Below are 22,135 nucleotides of genomic sequence, written 5' to 3'. Positions count from 1 at the left end.
CGAACCAGTCTTTCTTATGGTTATCTTTATAAGGGAAGTTCTTTGGAGCTCTTGTCAGAATATGATTGAAATAGTGCTTAGGAAATCCCTTGGAATTGTCATTTGAATTGTCTTTTGGAATACTCCTGGGCTTCGCCTTTCACTCCCTCATGATTACCAAACAGTTTTACTCATAATACCTTTGGAATTCATCAAAGAAATACTCTGAAGTTCACCTCGAAAAATCTATTGAATTCTTTTCATCCTTACCATGAAATTCTCCACGAAAGTCCTTGAGAATACTTTTCAGAACTCCCTAGAAGTTTTCTGCAGAATCCGCGTGGAATTACGCCCATTCATTAAATCAGTGCCAACATTTCAAAGGGACGTAATTGCTTTTGTAAACAATGGCTTTAGCTGTCGATGTCTTGCTAATTAAAGCCCACCCCTCCAAATTACCAATGCTAACTGGTACAGGAAACATTCCTCTACCTGTTGGTATCATTCATTTTTATGAGTGAGCTTTCATTCGCGAGAAATCGACGTCTAAAGTCATTGTTCACAAATGCAATTACGCTCCTTTGAAATGTTGGCACTGAAATATCAATGGAATAAATAATGTCGAGGAAAAGTTGCAAGGTAGAACCTTCTTGAATTTGCCTCTTTGCCTTTTCGCTCTTGGCGGGCTGTTTTCGTCACCTACGTGCATGAGGACTAGTTATTGGGGTCTACTTTGTACCAGGTATTTCGAATGTTTCCAATATCTTGAAACCAGATAGTGTCAGGGAACTAAGAGCAACATATATGCAGAAATCTGAAGGCTTAGTTGCCTTTGCGAAATATATGGAGATTCAAACATATAAACCTAATTATAATGCTTTGACTATATGTTTTAGTATTACTTCTACGTGAAGTCAACGATTTACATAGTTGAAGATGCTAATTTCAAATAACAGACTGTAGTGGTAATTTTTATACGATAGATGGAGTAGACGAAAGCATAGAGTTGATAGTTCCGTTAGAGTACGGCAGTGTGAAGATTGCATATAGATATTAGAATAGCGAGCTAGGACAACTTTTAAGGAAGGTACAAATCGGTTTTTTCATGCCTTCCTTCAAATAACAATTGAAGTGCGGTAAAAATCGGTAGAACTGTTTCAAACTCACAGTTGGTACTTGAACGGGTCGGTTTTCATCTCTTTTTGCCAGTGGTGGCGGGGGGGGGACACACCCCTCACCATCCCTCTCCAAAGGGGGAGTTTGGTAAAGAGAGATGAAAAAACCGATTTGTACGTTCCTTAAAAGTTGTCCTAGCTCGCTATTCTAATATCTATATGCAATCTTCACACTGCCGTACTCTAACGGAACTATCAACTCTATGCTTACGCAAGTGACTGAAAGGTAATTTCGAATATAGATTTTATAATAAATTTCACCTTTTGTATATCGAAGTTATCACTACAATGTTTTCCTTGCATATCTTGCAATAAATATGTTTACTAATGTGAAATTATCGCATACCAAGTGAATAGAATCAAAATTGTATCTTATGTTATATTTCCTAAGTTCGAAACAAATCTAAGAAAGCAACCCCCATTAGAAGCACTCACTGGACAAATCCTAACAACCTTACCGTCTGTTCCTTATACTTTTGCAAGTTGTACTCATTTTCACCTTCGTTGAACAGTTGCTCCACAGAATTGGCATAGCTCGCCGGTGCATCCACTCGCTGTTCTCCGTCGGCTTTACCCCAATTCAAAATCGATTCCGAACTTACCTTGGCACGATTCCGCTGGAAATCGTAATACTCCATATCGGCTTCCGTTTTCGTCTCCTCCCATGGTTCAACCACATGGGACTCGTGGTACAGTGCCGTCAACAGATACAAGGCATAGTCGTAATTTTGCTTCTTCAACGGACAGCGATCCGTCACAAGGGTTAACACATCCGTGTCCGGCTTGTATCGCTCTCCCACCAACCGTAGGAACTTATCTTTAGCGTGCTTGTTCAGCTTCAGGGTATCGACCTTCAACTGAACCGTAACGATACGCGATAGAGGATTGCGAATGGTCGGCAAAGCGTGACAATAGTCGGTCGAGATGTAATCCACTGGAAAGTGTTGCTTCATCTTCTCCTCGGTGTCGAGCGCTTTTGGCCAGGGATTGCAAAATTGCTTCAATGCTTCGCATTGCTGCTTGATAACCGGCGGTGTGAGATGAAGGAAGTTCGGAATCTTCATCAGTTCGGCATTGGCGAACTTGCCCGGTGGAACCTGGTGCTTTTTCATAGTGTAGCCCTGACGTAGTGGTAAAGGAACCGTGGAGGGATTGAAGGTTTTCGGACCCGGCCAAACGGCGCCCCAGTCCTGATCGGTGGCCATCTGATTTGATCTGATATACGTAATGCAGGGAATGTGAATTAAGCTTACCTTTCGGGCATAAATAAATCGACTTACCTTGGTGGTGGCACTTCCAACTTGGGCGCTTTGCGCCGAACTATCCGCTGGGCTTTAACTTGCTTGAAATTAAGTACCCGAAATTCTACAAAACGAAGCTTATTAGTGGAAATTTGTGATGCCTGACTAAAATCAGTCAACAAAAAAACACAATAATTATTATGCTGGTAGTTTACCTTCATCGTCGGCATGCTTTCTAGTGTCCAGCTCCTGCTGGGTAGATTGCCATCGAGAGCCTACAATCCGAACCTGGAATTGTAGTACTGGCTTCCCCACCAATCGGGTAATTGAAGCCATTGTAATTAACAATTAAAAATAACGCAATAATTAGAATTTTCCGAAAAATATAACTTCGAATGTTTTGATCACACAACACTTTTACATCATGCCGCAGAGAACTTCACACGGTCTTTCTTGATGCACTATACTTTCTTGATGATGATAGGTATAGGAACCATACAAGTGCTGCACTATATGACAATTCGACAGGTCGATAAAGCAGTTCATTAAAAGTTAAAATTCAACGAAAGCTTTTTTCGATTTTTCTTCTTTTTTCTTTCACTTATTACGCGCACTGCACCAGCACCACCCCGGGAAGCAAAACAAGAACAACGGTCATTCCGGTCGGTGGGCAACTGCCGTCGTTTCGGGTTATTTCACGTTTATTTCGGATTAAAATTTATTTTTACTGTTGATGTTCGTTCGGCAGCGGCGGTTGGCTTTCTAGGTTCGGTTCCGGAAGTGTGAAAACAGTGATAAATCAAAGGAAGCGGTGAACGGGAGTATTTGCTGGTGGAGAATCCCTTGCAACAGTTGAATCAGCGGAAAATTAAAAAAACAATGGCAGATTGCCAGAATATCAGGGTGGCGGTTCGGGTTCGGCCCTTGAACCGGCGGGAACTGGAGCAAAACCAACGAAACATCATTAAGGTATGTGAGCGCGTTTGGATTTAACGGGATCAATAGCCAAACGTCACGACACGACAGTACTTTTCCATAAGCTACAAATTTTCTTTGTTTTTTACCTATGCTATAACGCTGTAAGACAATTTCTCATTGCATTTGTTTTGCTATGGACTTTTTTTGTAAATAAACTTGTGCAATACGTCATAATAGCTTTCCCTACTTCTACTAAAATATTATTGTTTAGTAGGGTGACTCAAAATAACACTCAGGAAACCTCAAATCATTTTTACTTTAAAGTCCTTCCAAGTAATAGAATTTTTATTTTTACCATAATACTGCCATATAAAATCCCACCTCAGTTTTTAGGTTACTAATGATCTATACCACAAATAAAGAGTTAAGTTTCCATGCCTTAAAATGAAGTTTGCTGCAGGTGCAGCAACTTGCAGTTAGCTCACAAATAAATATTTAGCAACTTAGTGCCCTAAATGATTTAAATGTAGAAAAGTTCAACAAACTGTTTTAACGGTTCAATTGTCAAACTATTGCCCCATTTAAACTGAAGTCATGGCGACTTGATGAAAAATAATATTTTCTTTGCTGAGAAGTTAAGAGAGTAGGTTATCAATATGTGAAATACAAAAGTTAATTATCTGATGTACAGTTGCACCTTAAGAAAAAAAACTTAAGGTGCATATTGCAAAAGATAATTTCGTAAATATCTTCTGAACACAAAACATGAACGCATAGAATATGTTTGGGTTTGGGTATTAGTTATGGCTAATATTGCTGCAGCAGATTTTTCCTTCTTTCAAACATGAGCAGTTCTGCCAAGGCCCTTAAATACCATGAAAGAACGTGGATATTTCGAAAAGACGAGCAGCAATTAAAAGAAGGAATAATCATAGATTGTGAATTAACCCTTGGGTTTTAAATTATATCGAATAATAGCAATTCAGTGTCAACATTTCAAAGGGGCGTAATTACTTTTGTAAATAATGGCTTTAGCCGTCGATATCTCGCAAATAAAAGCTCACCCCTCCAATTCAACAATGCTAGCTTGCAGAAGAAAAATTCCTCTACCTGTTAGTTGGTGTCATTAGTTTTCCTAAGTGAACTTTTATCCGCGAGAAATCGACGGCTAAAGTCATTGTTTACTAATGCAATTACGCCCCTTTGCAATGTTGGCACTGAATTATGTTAAATGTCCGTTATGCCAAATGTACTAGATTCCTTCTTTGATTGATCGCTGTTATCTGGGGATATTTAGTTTAACCTTGCAGCAGTCGCGCTGGTTCACTGAGTGCACGCGCTGAAAATCAAACTATTGAATCATGATTTTCATCAACAGTTTCCTTGCATATTTTTTAAATGCTTGTTCATCTCTAGAAAAAGGAAGGATCTCTATTTTTTTTCCTTTGATTTGTTTTCCGTTGATCTTGTTTTCCGTGCTGAGCACCAATGCTACCGACGCCAGGAGGCAGCTCTCACACCCTATCGACCCATCATCAACTCATGAACCGGGGACCAAGGGCTTAACTTCCCTTCCGAAGGAAGGCGTGATCAGAGATGTTATGCCTCAGAACATCCCGGCGGCGCCGACTGGGATTGAACCCAGGCCTGCTGGGGTGAGAGGTAATCACGCTTACCACTACACCACCGGCACCGCTTGAGGAAGGATCTCTAGTCATAAAAGAGTTTTTTGCGATTACCGTGCAGTGATCCGAACTGTCAAAACCATAGGATTTTTTGGTATAGATAAAAATAATTTGTCCAGAATAGATCAGACACGAACCAATTCATATTTTTTGCATGCGGGTTCATGGGTTAGCTACATATTTCCCGCGAACACGGAGCCAGATGTCAGTAATGTGCTATGGCTAGAAATTTTATTGTTTTTGCTACACGGCGAATAAGAACGACCCAAATTTGAGTTTAGTTCGCTCATAATCGCCAAAAGTGCAGGAACTCAGCCATGAGTAAATTTGCCTCATGTTTTCCCAGGTTTTTCCAGGCTTTTCCAGGGAAAAATTCTCGATTTTGAGAAAGGTAAAGATTGGATTCACTCAGTCTATTGGTACTACTCCGAGACTGAATAAAATTTCCGTCAATTTCCTCATTTTCCGGCAGATTTTTTAAGTTTTCCACAGGAAACCATGAGACAAATTTTACATCAGTTCCTGCACTTTTGGCGATTATGAGTGAACTAAGCTCAAATTTGGGTCGTTCTCATTCGCCGTGTATGGTCATTCATGTCGGTTTGTCGGTGGTTTCAGCTCAATTGGGTTCTTTAATTTTAAAAAATATATCCGTTTTTATATATCATCTGAAAGAGCTTCGTTTTCTGAGCACTGCGATATTTTTTTTTTCGAACCCACACACTTTCATCTCGATTTTTAAATCAAGATTTAAAGCAAAATAATAACTTCACAGTTTGACACTAAACTGACAAACTGACAGCTCGCTGCCATACAAAGTGACACCAAGGGGCGCAAATAAGGTGATTTTTGTAAATGTAACCGTACTTATTTAAAATAGTTCCAGTGTACCAAAACTTATGAAATTTTGGGTTTGGGTTCCATTTGTAATGCAGATTACGAATATACATTTACCTCAATATCCTTAAAGAACCCAATTGATCATAAGTTAACAAAGTTACATCATGTCAAAGTTGACCAGTTTGTATGGAAATCGACATGCGCACTCCTCACATCAATCTTGGGTCATCTTTTTTGTCAGTGTGCCGCAAGTATGCCGATTGTGCCGGTCATAGAGCAAGCTGCGATTGTTAGTAAAATACCCATCCCGGTAACCCGGTATTTCTGACACCTTGAATGCTTTGGTTTGAAATCGCAAGGATAAATCGGATTGAGGATGACGCGGGAAGTGGCGGGTGTGCGAAATTCCAGTGGTTTGTGATCCATAGGGTAATAAAAGTCCTGTGTTTTAGTGTTTTATAATGCCCTCAAAGGCAGACCAGAAACCTAGCCTTTCGGCCGGAAAGAGTTGGAACCGGTGGGTAGCATTGTTGAACACCGACTATAGAGCTTGATGAATAAACTTCTTTAGTTTGTTTAGTTAGAATTAAGGGTACTAATGAGTTCTGGTTAACTGCCTCTTTCTCTTGAGCCCACTCTAGAACCTACATTTCGTATTTAGATCTATAAGAGAACTGGTGGTCTGAGTTCCTCTGATATATTCAATTAAAGGGCGAACACGAAATTATTGCGACACCGAAAATGTCATGCCAATTTTCTTATAATGTTTAGAATCAAACCAAAATTTTAGGGTAGTTTTATACATATATTTACTTCAAAAATCAAAAGAAAAGTTAATCGATGGAGCCTTGAGTGTAAAATTGAACGCATTTTCACTTGATGCCCTCCATCAAGGTCTTTACAGTGTCATCCGGTACCAGTTTCTCAGTTTTTTTTTTTTTCCATTTTCTTAACATGTCCTTCTCGTCTTTGACTGTCTTCTTGCTCTTCCGAAGTTCCCGCTTCATTATTGCCCAGTACTGCTCCACCGGGCGCAGCTCCGGACAGTTTGGTGGATTCATGTCCTTTGGAACAAAATGGACAGAATTGGCCTCATACCACTCCAGGACACTTTTAGAATAGTGGCATGATGCCAAATCTGGCCAAAATAGCGGAGCTTCGTCGTGCTGCTGCAAGAACGGCAAAAGGCGCTTCTCGAGGCACTCAGATTTGTAGATCTCGCCATTTACTGTGCCCTTTGTCACGAAAGGCTCACTCCTCAGTCCGCAAGAGCAGATGGCCTGCCAAATGAGATATTTGGAGGCGAACTTCGACATTTTCTTCTTCTTAAATTTGTCGTCCACATCGAACTTGCTCTTGCCGGTGAAAAACTCCAACCCCGGAATTTGCTTAAAATCGGCTTTTATATACGTTTCGTCGTCCATCACACAGCAGCCATATTTTGTCAGCATCTTCTCGTAGAGCCTCCGTGCCCGAGTTTTAGCCGTCGATTGTTGCCGCTCATCGCGGTTTGGGAAGTTCTGTACCTTGTATGTATGTAGTCCAGCTCTCTTCTTTGCATTCTGGACGTAGCTCTGCGACATGCCGATCTTTTTAGCCAAATCACGGCTTGAGACGTTGGGATTTGCTTTAATCATCCGCTTCACCTTTCCCTCCGTCTTTTTGTTCTCCGGTCCCGGTTTTCTTCCAGCTCCTTTGCCGTGGTCCAACGTCAACCGCTCCTGGAACCGCTTCAACACTCTGGAGACGGTTGAATCATAGAGGTAACTCTAAGACAAGTAGGTCCCAAAGAAACGTGCTCAACTTTTTGGCTCACCTCTGGTACTATCTTCGGTCCCAAGCTTGTCGAATCACCCCTCGAAACATAGGAAAAACCAATAACCCCTTATTTTATCTGTCAAACTTTCATAGCGAATCAAAACAAACATTGCGTAGTACTAGAATTTCGACTAGAATAGGGTACGTTAATCGTTTGCTTGGGACCAATAGGCTACTAAAGTGGTGAGCCAATTTAAAATCGTTAGTTTCGTATTGATTGTTGGTTGAATGGTGAATGTTCAACATTTTTCCCAACTGCCAGTGCGACAGGTCAGGAAATTCTAGGTGTTTGGAAAGAATTTGTTCTCTCAACTCGCGTTGGTTCACCTCCATTCTCGTTGAATCGAAAAACACGACTTCGAGTTTGACAGCATGTACACAATACACATCAATGAGAAAGTGTGCAAAATTTGGTTGATTTTTACCCAATGGTAAAAAAGTTATGCCCTGTTGAATGTGTCGCAATAATTTCGTGTTCGCCCTTTAGAAGATGTTCCTGAACATACAGTCAAACAGCACGTAATGTTCTGAACAACTTGAATGACGAGATTGTGCCGAAGGTATGCCGAAAATGTGCCGATGGATGTGCCCAAGCTGTGTAGAATATAATTTCGGCATAATGTGCTGAGTGACTTACCCCTTGAGGAAACCACTTATTGTTGCAGGCACAACTATATACAACCAATGTTCGAGCGTGGGCTCTAATTGCCGGCCACTGGAGGTTTTTCTACCCGGTGTTTCAAACAAACGGAGCCACAATTCTGGGAAAACGAAATTTCACTGCAGTAGCACTGATCTTCACAGTGCTATCTCTTAACGCACTTTAACCACTTTCACGAATTTATGGATTCGGACACACGTATCTACGAAACAGTCCATAGGATAACTCACGCACTACCACCGATGGAACTTCCCGGTTTGGTCACAAACTCTGGATCGTTTCGGATGTGAACGAGGAAATTAATTTTAGATTGTCTTGCACTGTATCTCACTTGATTACCTTTAGACGATTGAGCGGACAAAGAAAACACGGAATAGATACCGAACGCTCCAACTGTATATTTATAGACCGGACAATGTATAATATAGACCGGACAATGTAAAATCATGCAATCTGGTAGTCCTGATAAATATCATTAATTTGAAAAATAAATCTTGCATCACTTGAAATTGTTCAAACTTTCAGGGAGCAGCTAAATAAGCCAAGAAAAAGATTTTTGTTTTTGTTTTTCCTTTGCTTTTGTTTTGATTCCATTCGTGCATAGAAGCTGTTAAATAAAAGTGCTATGTAAAAATGAATTGCGCTCACCGAAATTGCGGCAATAGCACGCGATGTGAAGTAGATTCCGTGGGGTTCTTCCGTTTTCCGAAAAAGGATACCATCAGACAGATTTGGCTAGCATTCTGTGGCCTTCCGGATAGCTTTCAACTACAAGGAAGTCATCGGATGTGTAGCGTAAGTACAAAAAATAAACTATGTTTTCGTCATTGCTAATTGAAGCGAATTTTGACGTAGGACTACGTCTTTGATTTCTATATGGGGGTACACTTTGTGAAAACCGAAAATGGAACATGTAACAAATTAAGAAAGATTTTGAACGTTAATAACTCAGCTGCCCCTGGTCCAATTTCAATAATTTTATCACCAATCGATCAGAAATATGGCTACGCATCGATAACAACGCTTCCGAATGTTGATTTTCAACAAGAAACTATTGAAAAACTGGTAAATGTCCAGCATTGTTCAAATGCGTCGAATTAACTATCAAATCAACCAATTACCTACATGCATATGCTGCTTCCCTAGCACAGTCGTCAGAGAGTAGTAAGTAGACGAAACAAGTCGAAGTGGCATTCGCCTCCGATCCTCGGGCGCGTGCGAATAGGGAGGATGGAATTGCGTAATATTTTGCACACTCATCGCCATACTCAGAACCACACGCTCCCAACGACCACACCACTGTGTGGTGGTGTTCGGTCGTCGAAATTAGTAGCAGCAGTAGCAGTGCTTTCGGCGTGTGGCGTGGAAAATTGTTCGCCAGTAACAACGAAAGGCTGCCTGCAAGCAACGAGCTGCAGAGCCCACATAACAACCATCAAAGGAGGAAGAAGCTGCACCGCTATGCTATGGATCGGAATCAGTAGCTCTTCGTGAGTCGCTGCGGGTCGGTCATCTATGCCAAGCGTGTCACCCTTGCTCCAAACTATGTACAGCTCGACAGTCTCATCCGTGTTGAACACCCAGCTCAGAATTACTCAACATCACTACAAAACGGTCCTTTTCAGGGCCACCAAAAATTTGTTAAAGAGTATTATTTGGATATTGGACAGTTACCGCAAGCCGCTAGCTATCAAGGCTCAACCTGTCTATAGAAGGTGTGGAATTGTAGGCCTGATTATATTGGTGCAATTAGTTTTTCCTCGGCTTTCATTCCGCACGATTCGTTTCTTTCGTTTAATCAATCACCCTTGTAGTGACGTCGAAAAGATTATAGAATTTTTTGAATGTTACCAAAATTTATGAATGGTTTGCCACTAAATGTTGAGATAATTTATTGATTATTGAATTATCACACTGTATACCATGAAAAAGCAGCCTGTTTTCAAGTAAGGAGTTATCATAAAAAAAAAACAAATCGCCAGCTGGTATTTCCCGGCGACTTTACAAATAAATAAAATCAAACAAAATCATCATGCAGAACTAGCAAGGATTTGTTTTACTTCATATTTCACAAAATTGCTTTCGAGTGTTAAGACATCGCCTCCCGCAAAGTTTACATTTTTCCACAGGATCTATAGAATCCACGCAATTTCAAAAAACCATAATGCACAGCATTACGAAAAGAGGTCAGGTTTCGACCAATAGCAGATAGATTTTAATTATAAACAAGCCAAACGATTGGAAATTTATCTACCAATCTGCTAAAATGAACACTTAGTTAATTTTCAATAGGTCACTATTGAAAAATACCAAATGTCCAACTGTTGCAATGGTGTTCAAAATTATCACCAAATGTCTGAAAACAGCGCATTCCCTAACACAGACTTAAAAATCGAATTCGATGCGGTCCCACTGATCGGTGCTCATTCAATCACCGTAAGTGGTGGTGTCCAGTCCAGCAGCAGCAGTAGTAGCAGCAGCAGCAGCAGGAGTGCTTTGAACAACAACAACGAAAGGCTGCATGCAAGCAGCGAGCTGCAGAGCTCATATGAGCAACCATAGAGAAGGAGGAAGAAGTCCCACCGCTAGGCTAAGATCGGAATCAGTAGCTCGTCGTACTCAGCTCAGCATTACTCAACCATCACTACAAAATGGTCCTTGGTATGGACCACCATAAATTTGTTAAGAGTATTATTTGGACATTTGTCAAGGTCATCAGTTCCCGCAAGCAGCTAGCTATCAAGGCTCAACGTGGTCTCTGTATAAGGTGTGGAATTGTAGGCCCGAATGTATTAGTGAGATTAATCATCGTCCGACCATTTTCCAGAACACGCTGGTAGGAAGTGTTAAAAATCCATATAGAATTTGAGAAAAGTGGGAATAATTCGCTTTGGGTGTATATTCAGTCCCCAGAAAGCCAATAAAATTAAATTTGTGAGAAAATTAGCTCTCACGAGTTCAATCTCTCGAAGTCCCTCCTTTTTTTTACATATTCTGCACCCCGCCCCATTCATATAATTCGGAAGGAAATCCTGTGAGGGGTGAATTAAATACACTTTAATTCCAAAATGCACAAAACTTAAAAATTCATAATTAACAAAAAAAAAACAAAATACACCTTTTAAAGTCGGGTAGATGAATCGAAAATACTCAAGTTGACAGTCCCTTGGATTCTCTTCATCAACTTTCTCTTTGAAATAAATTCTACAAATTTCATACGCTTACAAATAAAAAACGGAAAGAGTTAAGATAATTGATGATTGATCAGTTAAAATAACTAAATGTTCACATTTGTTCCGTCCACTATCGTCCTACGTCAAGCTTCCGTTCGTGACCCTAGACACAGACCCTTCTACTTTTTTCAGATACATTTTCTTGCCAGTGACCTCTACTTCGATACCAACGGAAAGACACGAAAAATTAAGGATGCAGTTCCTTTCTATCAAAATGTAACACAGTTCATTGAAGTGTTGATGCGTATCATCCTTTGCCGGCAATGCTAAAGTTCTCGAGTCAATCGCCGTTACTGAAGCATTGTGCAAACAGCAGCTTCTTGCTTCGATGTTAATGTAATTTGCATCCAAGAATCATCCAACACTACGGAGCAACCACGGTTTCCAGTACTCCAATAATGTCCCCCCCACTCGTTTTTCAGTCGTCGTATCTACCGTGCTCTATCGTACGTTTTTCAGTCGTCGTCGTATATCATCAGTTGGAAAATTGTGAAAGATGAAATAGAGGCTCCTACTAATTTGAAAATATACCTACCGTACTGTTGACACTCCCATAAAATGTTTGCTTCTGGCAGATGGACCTCATTTAGACAGGTGATTGGGAACGTTTCCCATGGGAATTGAAAAAAAAAACAATTCAAGAAACTTATTGATGAATCTAGAGCAGAGATTCAAATGCCAGTGGCCGGATGTTGTTTTAAAACATGTAGCTGGGTAGAGTAAACGCAAACCGTAGTGGAAGTTGAAACTGTAATCCTGTTGAGAGAGAGGAACCTTTTCACTATCACAAATCCAGCCGCGTACAAATAATGTGTTGGAAAAACTTACATTGAGAGAGACAAAATTTTACTAGGAGTTCGCCTCTTTTTTTTTTTTTTTTTCTTTGGTTTGTTTTTTCCGTCGATCTTGTTTTCCGTGCTGAGCACCAATGCTACCGACGTGCCAGGAAGGCAGCTCCCACACCTGGACCCTACCTATCGACCCATCAACTCATGAACCGGGGACCAACGGCTTTACTTCCCATCCGAAGGAAGGCGTGATCAGAGATGTTATGCCTCAGAACATCCCGGCGGCGCCGACTGGGATTGAACCCAGGCCTGCTGGGGTGAGAGGTAATCACGCTTACCACTACACCACCCGCGCCGTTGAGTTCGCCTCTTTGTTTATATTTTACTTTTTGTCAAAACAACACTAGATCACAATACTTGTTGCTTTGAAGCAAACCAAAGGATGACAGTCCGTTTGTAGAGTCGGTGTATAATGAGTCACGCCAAGAGTGAAGCCAAGTCTACCTATTGAACTGTCAAAGCGGCTACCTATCGTGCAAAGTAAATAAACATTACGATGCTATGAAAGGTTCACGAAAGGTATTGCAATAAAATATAAAATATAATCGAAGAAATGAGCATAAACACGCAGTGAGCGTTAAATTGTCATGGGATACGCTCGGTAATGATTAGTAATGAGAATTTCTACTATTTTTTGTTAAGATAATTTGACAAAATCACTGTATAATGATTTACTACAGCCGCAGTATTTTTTCTCTCGCTAGAAGTCATTTGAAGTTGTTGTAGAAGTCCTCTGTTGCCAAGTGAAAAGAATTGGAATCTTTCGAAAACCGTGATGCGAGTTCAACTGTTTTTCTCTTGGCGTGACTCATTATACACCGACTCTATCCGTTTGGTTACACTTTTTGACAGTTCGTTTGGCAGCATAAGACATACAGTGTCTATAATACTTACTACTTATTTTTGTAGTTGTAATTACTCTAAATGGGTAAAATTTTACTTATTTAATGGGTAGTCCCAGTTTCCCTTGAAAATGCCTTAGTCATTATTGGGTATTTTGTGATTACCGTGTATGGAAAAAGTAGGCATTGAGAAAATGGCAGTTGAAGTTAAGATGTGCAATTTCCGTTTAAAAATTAAAAAAATCATAGTATTACTGCTTGCATTGAAAATTTGACTTCTCCAAAAATGAAAAAAATGTGATAACAGTACACATGTACCTAGTTTAAATTGATGTCTTCGGTGCACTTATTCATGATGCAAACAACAAGTGCTCTGAAGACCTCAAGAGCACTTGTTGTTTGCATCATGAATAAGTGCACCGAAGACACTAAAACGATTACACGTGCACTTTTTTCACACTTTTTAATAATAAAAACGTGTTTCTTAGTCCAATTTGGTGTGAAATCTTTCGTCACTTTTCAAATAGACCAATATCCACCATTTTGAGAAAATTGAAGTTGAAGTTCGACAGATTATTATTTTAACTGTTTAGAAGCAATGCATTTTGCAATACTATTTTTAATGTAGTCAGTGAATAATAACGTTAAAAATTCAGTAGAAACGGTAAAATCACAATTTTGCTTTGAATTTCATGCTACAATATAGAAAAAAAAGCCACAAGCCATCGGACATGTTACATTGGAAGATTTTTCTCAATGACATAATCAATGAGTGTTACATTGGACGTTTTGTTCTAGATGATACTAGATTCTCTTTCACAGAATTTAGAGTAGAGTACTTAAATTTAGATTGGCCCCGCCTTTAGAAAATGAGCGCAATCATGTTAGGCAGTCCGAATGACCGAAGTAACAATCATGTACCCATCATTTCAAGTCAAAGTCAATTTGGATGGATGTTTTTGTATCACATACAATGCTAGAAAAGCAATAGCTTGTATCGCTTAACTCGATTTGTTTACATTTGTTACTTAGGACCTTTTGAAAAGTGACGCGAGAAATGCGCTATAAATTAATCGATAATTTTGTCAAGTTATAATCAGTAGCAATGCAGTTTGCATGGTTTATTATATCAGCGAAAAATATGGCGATTCAAAAAGCAAAACTGTAACTTAACATCTGGACGATTTAATTTCATGATGGGACTGATATGCGATTACTTTGCTTGATGGGACAAACTGACTTGATCTTGTTTTCACAGTTTTTCATTATTAAAGTCCGTTGTTTTTTCTCGTAACATGAAAGTAGATGCCAATCAGGCTTGCTTCCACTCACTTGCTATAAAAAATTGTTTTTCGGAATTATGAAATCATTAGATATTATAATGATAGTTAGTAGTTGTAAGTCTCAAGATAAGGTTGTAAACTAGGTGTTTGACACATAAAACCTGACATTATTGCTTTCAGTGCGTCACAATCAACGATTTTACGACTCGTGAGCACTCACTCTGAGTGAACGCTCACGAGTCATAAATTCGCTGATTGTGATGCACTGAAAGCGAAATTGACAGGTTTTATGTGTAAAATGCATACCTTCCAACCTCTTCTTGTTTCTGACAAGTACAAACTTTCATAATTGCATCCAATGATTCCATAATTCCGAAAAAAAAAACATTTTTTATAGAGAAGTGAGTGGAAGTAACCCTGATGCCAATTAATAGTGGATAGCGTTATTAGTATCTTAAAATTGACGAAAATCCATATGGGACTGATATGCGATTATAGGCAGTATAGTGTTTGAATAAAACGTTCATAATACTTTTGGGTTTTAAACAATATATCCATTAGTACCGTCCCAATGACGCGTTCATCTAAATAAAATTGATAAATATCAGATATCAGAGCCATAGGCCAACATTAGAGCCATTTCCCCTATTTACATAATTACAGCATCTAAATAACAATCTTTCATCTATTTTACGCAGATTGAGTGTGCACATTTCAAGATTGTCATGTTGGTGATAACTGTTATTTCAACTGTTTTGTTAACTTCTAACTACTGCAACAACTCTTCTGAAGGCACCTGTGTGACTTACCTCGTTGAGAGATGGTCCGAAAGTGGGGAGTTGTCCGTGCGTGTTCATTGAAGCGTTGCCATCGAGCTCGCCGTATAACGGCATTGAACTGTAACGGCGCTGACATCGACGAGCTGGACGCACGGCTTGCTGACTAGTTAAGCGTCAAGTTAAGACCCGCTTACACTAGCTCTAACATATGCCACACATCTCCCTCTCTCCTCAAAAAAGAATTTTACTCGGTTCTGTTTTTCTTTACTGTAAGTAACGTTTTCAGTACGTTCTTATCCTTTTTTTTTTTTTTTTGTACATGAATTGTCATTTTGAAGCAATGAACAAAGAGGAGGGAAGAACCCTATCTGAAATTTTATGGCAGATGCCTACTTTACAGCAGAACGCGTTTTCGTGGTGTAATCAGTCCACCTTACGCGGGGTGGTGTAATTCAGGGTGGTGTAATGTGCTAGGACCGCAAGCGTGGGCTTCTGTCACTGCCGCAACAGGCAAAGGAACAAAAGGAAACGAAACAACAACAAACACGGTCGATGGTCTTAAATGTTCGGACGTAGGATTGCAAAGGAGCGAAATGAATTTCTTCACAAATTAAGGTACGTAGCTAATAAATTATACTGATTTATGGATTTTATATTTTCAGGTATCTTGATTGATTGGATACATTGTCGTTCATTGATTGATTTGCCTGACGTACTGGTCTAGATGCGCTGGGGGCTGGTAACGCGAATCGGGGTAGGCAAAATTCCGACTGGGAAAAAGCAGAGGTTGACACATCCAGTTAACCGCCGCTATGCATAGTGCCATCTCGCAACCACCTGTTGGATGATGACTCTTTTACATCAATTCGATGCAATTCAATAAAAAAAAACTGCGGGGGAATGCGCTGTTCCCACCTCTTCCTCTGCCACTCTGCTGCAAATGCAGATTTACACAGATTGGCCATGACTCCAGGGGTTTTTGTCACCTACTTTCCTTTATTTTTTTCGACGGATATCCGTCGCGGGGCACGAAGCTGCCGTGTACAACCTGGAGACACCGTTATCGTTCGTTTGTGGTGTTCATTTCCGGGTTTGTTTGCTCAGCGGCGTTACCTTCGCGATTCGCATCAGGTTCTTTCTCCTTTGATGGTGCGGCCGGTTCTCCATCGCCGTTGGTAGGGCTAATGCTTCTTGTACTGTAGGCGCTGCTAAGGTCGGTGTTTTCGTCGTCACTTCCTTCATGGCCACTGCTGTTGCTGTAGTCCGCTGAGTATTCGCTGCCGTCGTCATCGTGGCCCGTGGCAGCATCGACGTCGTTAGGCTTTGCTTGTCGCTCCGGTTCACGGTCGCTCGAATAACCCTTACGGTCTTCTTTCGGCCGAACGTACTTGCCGCTGTTTGGCATTGCTCGAACTCTGCGGTGATATCGCGGGGGTTTCGAAATGTAGCCTGCAATTGTGGATGCAACAAATGTCAGTAAAAAAAATACCGTAAAGGAAGTGATTGAAGAAATGTTATGCACTAGATTATACTGGTGAAATGTGTGCGGTAGTTTTTGCAATGAGGGGTCGTTTTGAAACGATTATAACAGATTTTGCAGTTTTAACAATGGCGTCATTTTAACGTAAATGAAGCCGACTTAGCAGTTTTTTTTTTTTTTTTTTCGCGATAGCGAACCGGTCAATAGAGTTGTTGTTATTCAAATCGTCGTGATTTTGCGCTGCTAAATTTGTCATTTTTTTATCACACGGGCTATCGTTATTCGTGTTTTTCCGTTCGGTATACTTGTAATATTGTACTGGTTGTTAGTGGAAAGTGTAGTTCGTTACGATAATCGGCCAATTAGGGCATATTTTGTGTTGTGAAAACAGTGAAAACATTATCCAATCGGACATATTGTACACGACTAGCATTGGGCGATCTCGAGAATCCAATTCCTCTTTGCGTATTAGAGCATCTCCACCGCTGTTTCTAAATCACTTTTGGAAACTGAGTCAGCATGACTTCCGCCTGTGACCAATGCGCTAAGCCAGTTAAAGGCGATGAAGAATCCGTCTCCTGCATGGCTTTTTGCGACAGGATGATTCACCTAAAGTGTGGCGGCACAAAGCTGAATAAGGCTTTTCTGAACATTGTCCATACTAGCCCGAACCTGTTTTGGATGTGTAACGAGTGCGCGAAGCTGATGAAATGTGCTCGATTCAAAACTGCCGTCTCGTCGTTTGGCAGTGTGATTAATTCTATCACCGAGAGACAGGAAATCGCACACGCTGAGCTTAGGAAAGAAATGGCTAAGCAAGAACAGCAGATCGCTCAGCTATCAAAACGAATCGCATTGACAACTCCGACAAACTCTGATTTCATGCGTCAACCGCCATTAAAACGGCGCCGCGATGAAGGCTCGCTCACAGGCAAACCACTTGTTGGTGGTTCTAAAGCAGTAACAGGTGACAATGCCTTTACCGAGGTCCTTACTGTCCCTGAACCCACCGAGCTGTTTTGGCTGTACCTTTCTCGTATTCATCCTAGCGTGAAATCGGAATCAATCGAGAAGCTGGTGAAAGGTTGTGTACAGTGCGAAGATCCGATTAAGGTTGTGCCGCTAGTCAAAAAAGGATCCGACATCAGCCGTATGAGTTTCATCTCGTACAAAGTCGGAATGGATCCCAAACTACGCGAAGCTGCTCTTAGATCGGATACATGGCCGAAAGGAATTTTGTTCCGTGAATTTGAAGACGGTTCAAAAAACATGTGGTTGCCTCGTTTGAACACGCCTACCATCACGATCTCTCCTATTACGGGACCTTCCGAGTTCTCAACTCCCATTTCCGGACTAGACCCAGTCTGCTGATTCAGAATTGGATTTTGCGTTGTGGATCGGAGCGCTGTAGACCAGAACGCAATGCCTGTCGCATTATGGGAGACCTCGAACCACTCGATCCAGTCGCGCTAGCTGTTTCCCGCCATCAAAGTCGTTCTATTTCCTGCCATCAGAGTCGTTCTGGCCCTGCGGTCGAGTTCGGTGGTGGGGTCTCCCAAGCATCGTCTTCAGGCAAGTATGCATACATTAGTTACAGTCATTTGCCTGATCAGTTTCCGTGTTCCAGTGCAACGCTTCAAGCACCTGCCGGCTGTTTCCAGTTGAGAAGCACTTCTGATACTGCTCATTCACAACATCCGCTTTACTGTTCGAACAATCCTAATTCATCTCCGGGACGCACAATAGACCGCTCTTTGGAAGCTCCTGGTTACTCCAGCCCAGTCGTGCCGATTCCCGCCAGCGTTCTGCATAGTCGTCCTGGACCTGTGGCTGGATATGAATCAGGAGTCTTCCACCTTGCCTCTACAAGCAAGTACAATCAATATATTAACTATTCACTGCCTGATGCCGATCAAATTTTCAGCAATTCTAACTATGTTAGTCATTGTGATGATGCCTCTGTAACTCCTAATCCTGGAAACCCGGAACGCGCCGTAGAAAGCCCCATGGAAGCCCCCAATCCCTCCGTCTCAGTCCTGCCATCAGCAGCCTTCGTTCATCATAGTCGTTCCGGACCTGCTGTCGGATGCGGAGAGGGGGTCTTCCAACCCACTCACTATGGCGAGTATCCAATGAGACTTGATGATGGTCAGTTATTGCCTGATGTATCTGTGATTTCCAGGGAGAGCAGTCGTTCGATTCCTTGCCGCAAGCAGGACGTCGTGATCTTCTACCAAAACGCCGGTGGAATGAATTCTGATGTTGAAGAATACCGCCTAGCTGTATCGGATCGTTGCTACGATATTATTGTCCTGTGCGAAACGTGGCTCGATTATCGAACGCTTTCCAGTCAAGTCTTCGGTCCTGACTACGAGGTCTTTCGTTGCGATCGGAATCCTAACAACAGCCGTAAATCTACTGGTGGAGGTGTCCTTGTAGCTGTCCGTAGCGGGTTGGAGGCAAAGGCCATCGAGAACGATTCATGGAACAATGTGGAGCAGGTTTGGACAGCCATTAATCTGGGTGATCGCACGCTATTTCTATGCGCTCTGTACATTCCACCTGATCGAGTCCGCGACAATGAACTCATCGATACTCACTGTCGGTCAGTTTTCACAGTTGTCGAAAGTTCCACTCCAGTTGATGAGATATTCATTTTTGGTGACTTCAATCTGCCAGGCGTTTCGTGGAGTCCATCTCATAGCGGATTCCTGTATCCAGATCCTGATAGATCTACATTTCACGCAGGAGCTATTAGCCTTCTCGACAACTACAGCGCAGCGACGCTTTCTCAAATTAACCATGTAGTTAATGAAAATGGTCGTAGTTTGGACCTCTGCTTCGTGAGCACACAGGACAGGGCTCCATCAATTTCCTCGGCTCCTTGTGCACTAACTAAGCTAGTTCCACATCACCCTCCTCTAATTGTCACTGTTGAGGACAAACTCGTGCGTGATTTTGGCGACTATACTGCTACGGTTTCTTATGACTTCCGTAAAGCTGACCACCGTAGCATCATAGATGTATTGTCTAGCATGGTATGGGAGAACATCCTTGATCCAGATGACGTTGAGGCTGCAGCGCAAACCTTTTCACATGTCTTGGCATATGTCATTGACAGACACGTCCCGAAAAGAACTCACCACAAAGTGTCTCACCCTCCCTGGCAAACGAGAGAGCTACGTAGGTTGAAGTCAATCAAGAGAGCAGCATTGAGAAGATTTACGAAGTATCGCACGCTTCCTCTGAAACTACATTATGTGAGGCTGAATCACATGTACCAGCGAGTCAGTCGTGAATGCTTTTCAAATTTCCAACGAGGCATCCAGCGCAAACTTAAGCTACACCCGAAATCCTTTTGGAACTACGTGAACGAGCAACGCAGGGAATCCGGCCTCCCATCGTCTATGGAATTCAACGGAGAAGTTGCTTCCACTGTTCAGGATATATGCCACCTTTTTTCCGAAAAGTTTTCCAGTGTATTCACTAATGAGACACTAACTGACGACCATATTAACCTGGCTGCCAGGAACGTTCCAGTAAACGATCAAACGCTGGGTGCAATTGATGTTAATGCAGAAATGATTTCTAAGGCCGCGACTCTGCTCAAGTCATCCTTCAATCCTGGACCTGATGGAGTTCCATCTGTATTTTTGAAGAGACATATTGCTAGCTTGTTAATTCCGCTTCTTCGCCTGTTCCGAATGTCTCTCTCAGGTGGCATATTTCCATCTTGCTGGAAATTTGCGCATATGTTTCCCGTCCACAAAAAAGGAAGGAAACGAGCTGTGGATAACTATCGAGGAATTACATCGTTAAGTGCCGTTTCGAAGCTATTCGAGCTAGTGATTATGGAACCGTTGCTGTCCCATTGCAAGCAGTTTTTGAGTGCTGATCAACATGGGTTTACTGTCGGCCGCTCTACAACTACCAATCTGCTGTGTCTCACATCGTATATAACCGAAAGCATGTCGGATCGGGTTCAAACGGACGTTATTTATTCAGACCTATCCGCAGCATTCGACAAGTTGAACCATGCTATTGCGATTGCTAAACTCGGCAGGCTCGGTGTATGCGGTAATCTTCTGAGTTGGTTTCGATCATATCTTACCGGTCGGCAACTAAAAGTTGCCATAGGAGATTGCAGATCAGCTAGCTTCTTCGCCACATCAGGTATACCTCAGGGAAGCCACATGGGACCGTTAATTTTTATACTGTACTTCAACGACGTGCATCTGGTCATCGAAGCTCCTCGGTTATCATATGCAGATGACCTCAAAATCTTCCTACGAATCTGCTCCATTGCTGACTGTCACTTTCTTCAACGTCAACTGAATGTATTCGCTAGTTGGTGCAGGTTAAACAGAATGGTAGTGAACCCAGCCAAATGCTCCGCTATTACGTTCTCACGAAAACAACAACCGATAATATTTAGCTATGACCTGCTTGGCTCGACAATCGAACGCGTGAATCAGGTGAAAGACTTGGGTGTGATCTTGGATTCGCAGCTTTCTTTCAAGCAACACATTGCATTAGTTGTTGATAAGGCGTCAAGAACTTTAGGGTTCATTTTTAGGATAGCTAAAAACTTCACTGATATCTACTGTCTAAAATCTCTCTATTGTTCGCTTGTTCGATCGACGCTTGAATATTGTTCAGCGGTTTGGAACCCAAACTACAACAACGGTGCCGAGAGAATTGAATCTGTTCAACGTCGCTTTCTTCGTTTTGCGTTGCGTAGATTGCCTTGGAACGATCCGTTTCGATTACCAAGCTACGAAAGCCGTTGTCAACTTATCGACCTAGAACTTCTCCGGACTAGAAGAGACACAAACAGAGCCCTTACCGTGGCCGATATCCTACAAGGAAGGACAGATTGTGAGGCTATCCTGAGGCAAATTGACCTGAATGTTCAACCCCGACCGCTTCGTAATAACCTTATGCTAAGACTGCCTCTACGTCGCACAAATTATGGAGCGTACGGTGCGATTTGCGGACTGCAGAGAACATTCAACAGAGTTGCATCTGTTTTCGACTTTCATCTTTCCCGTGATGCGCTTCGTCGAAAGTTTTCTTCTGTTTTTCGCCGGCAGGAGTTAAGATATTGACTATAAGATATACGTTTTTTAATGTTTTTTTATGTTATGACCATGCTTGAATGTAATTTTTTTTTTACCATAGTTGATAAGGTTTAAATCATTGGGGCTTCATCCAGCCTGTTGATGTAATTAAATAAATAACAAATAAATAACAGATAGCATCGTTTTGAAACGATTAGGCATATTGGCGTTTTTGTAACGGCGTCGTTTTGAAACGATTGGGGCAGTTTTCGCGGCAATGGCATCGCTTTGAA

At 41.6% G+C, this 22,135-nt stretch overlaps 2 protein-coding genes across 3 annotated transcripts in view; one reads left to right on the top strand and one right to left on the bottom strand.

Moving 5' to 3' along the window:
- Positions 1-1,517: 1,517 nt before the first annotated feature.
- mRpS35 (mitochondrial ribosomal protein S35) lies at positions 1,518-2,850 on the bottom strand. Its single transcript, XM_065232018.1, has 3 exons — positions 2,611-2,850; positions 2,435-2,519; positions 1,518-2,369 (listed from the first exon to the last, which is right to left on the bottom strand). The coding sequence occupies exons 1-3, from the start codon at positions 2,729-2,731 to the stop codon at positions 1,586-1,588; spliced, it is 990 nt and encodes a 329-aa protein (XP_065088090.1). The 5' UTR covers positions 2,732-2,850; the 3' UTR covers positions 1,518-1,585.
- Positions 2,851-3,020: 170 nt separating this feature from the next.
- The window catches only part of Klp67A (Kinesin-like protein at 67A), a 28,691-nt gene continuing 9,576 nt past the window's right edge, over positions 3,021-22,135 (top strand). For both annotated transcript variants that reach the window (XM_065231798.1, XM_065231799.1), the window contains exon 1: positions 3,021-3,364. In XM_065231798.1, the coding sequence (XP_065087870.1) occupies positions 3,275-3,364 (90 nt within the window). In that variant the 5' untranslated portion in view covers positions 3,021-3,274. The remainder of the gene's footprint in view (positions 3,365-22,135) is intronic.

This window comes from Ochlerotatus camptorhynchus, unplaced genomic scaffold (assembly GCF_037179485.1).
Source record: "Ochlerotatus camptorhynchus isolate MF236.1 unplaced genomic scaffold, CSIRO-AGI_Acam_v1.1 ptg000361l, whole genome shotgun sequence".
NCBI lineage: Eukaryota > Metazoa > Arthropoda > Insecta > Diptera > Culicidae > Ochlerotatus > Ochlerotatus camptorhynchus.
Note: the sequence above shows the minus strand (reverse complement) of the source record. Positions and strands in the feature narration are given on the sequence as shown.

Coding starts and splice junctions, on each gene's coding strand:
- mRpS35 (XM_065232018.1), bottom strand. CDS start 2,731: ATGGCTTCAATTACCCGATTGGTGGGGAAGCCAGTACTACAATTCCAG. Junction 2,520..2,610: donor AAAGCATGCCGACGATGAAG/GTAAACTACCAG, acceptor TTCGTTTTGTAG/AATTTCGGGTACTTAATTTC. Junction 2,370..2,434: donor TTGGAAGTGCCACCACCAAG/GTAAGTCGATTT, acceptor TACGTATATCAG/ATCAAATCAGATGGCCACCG.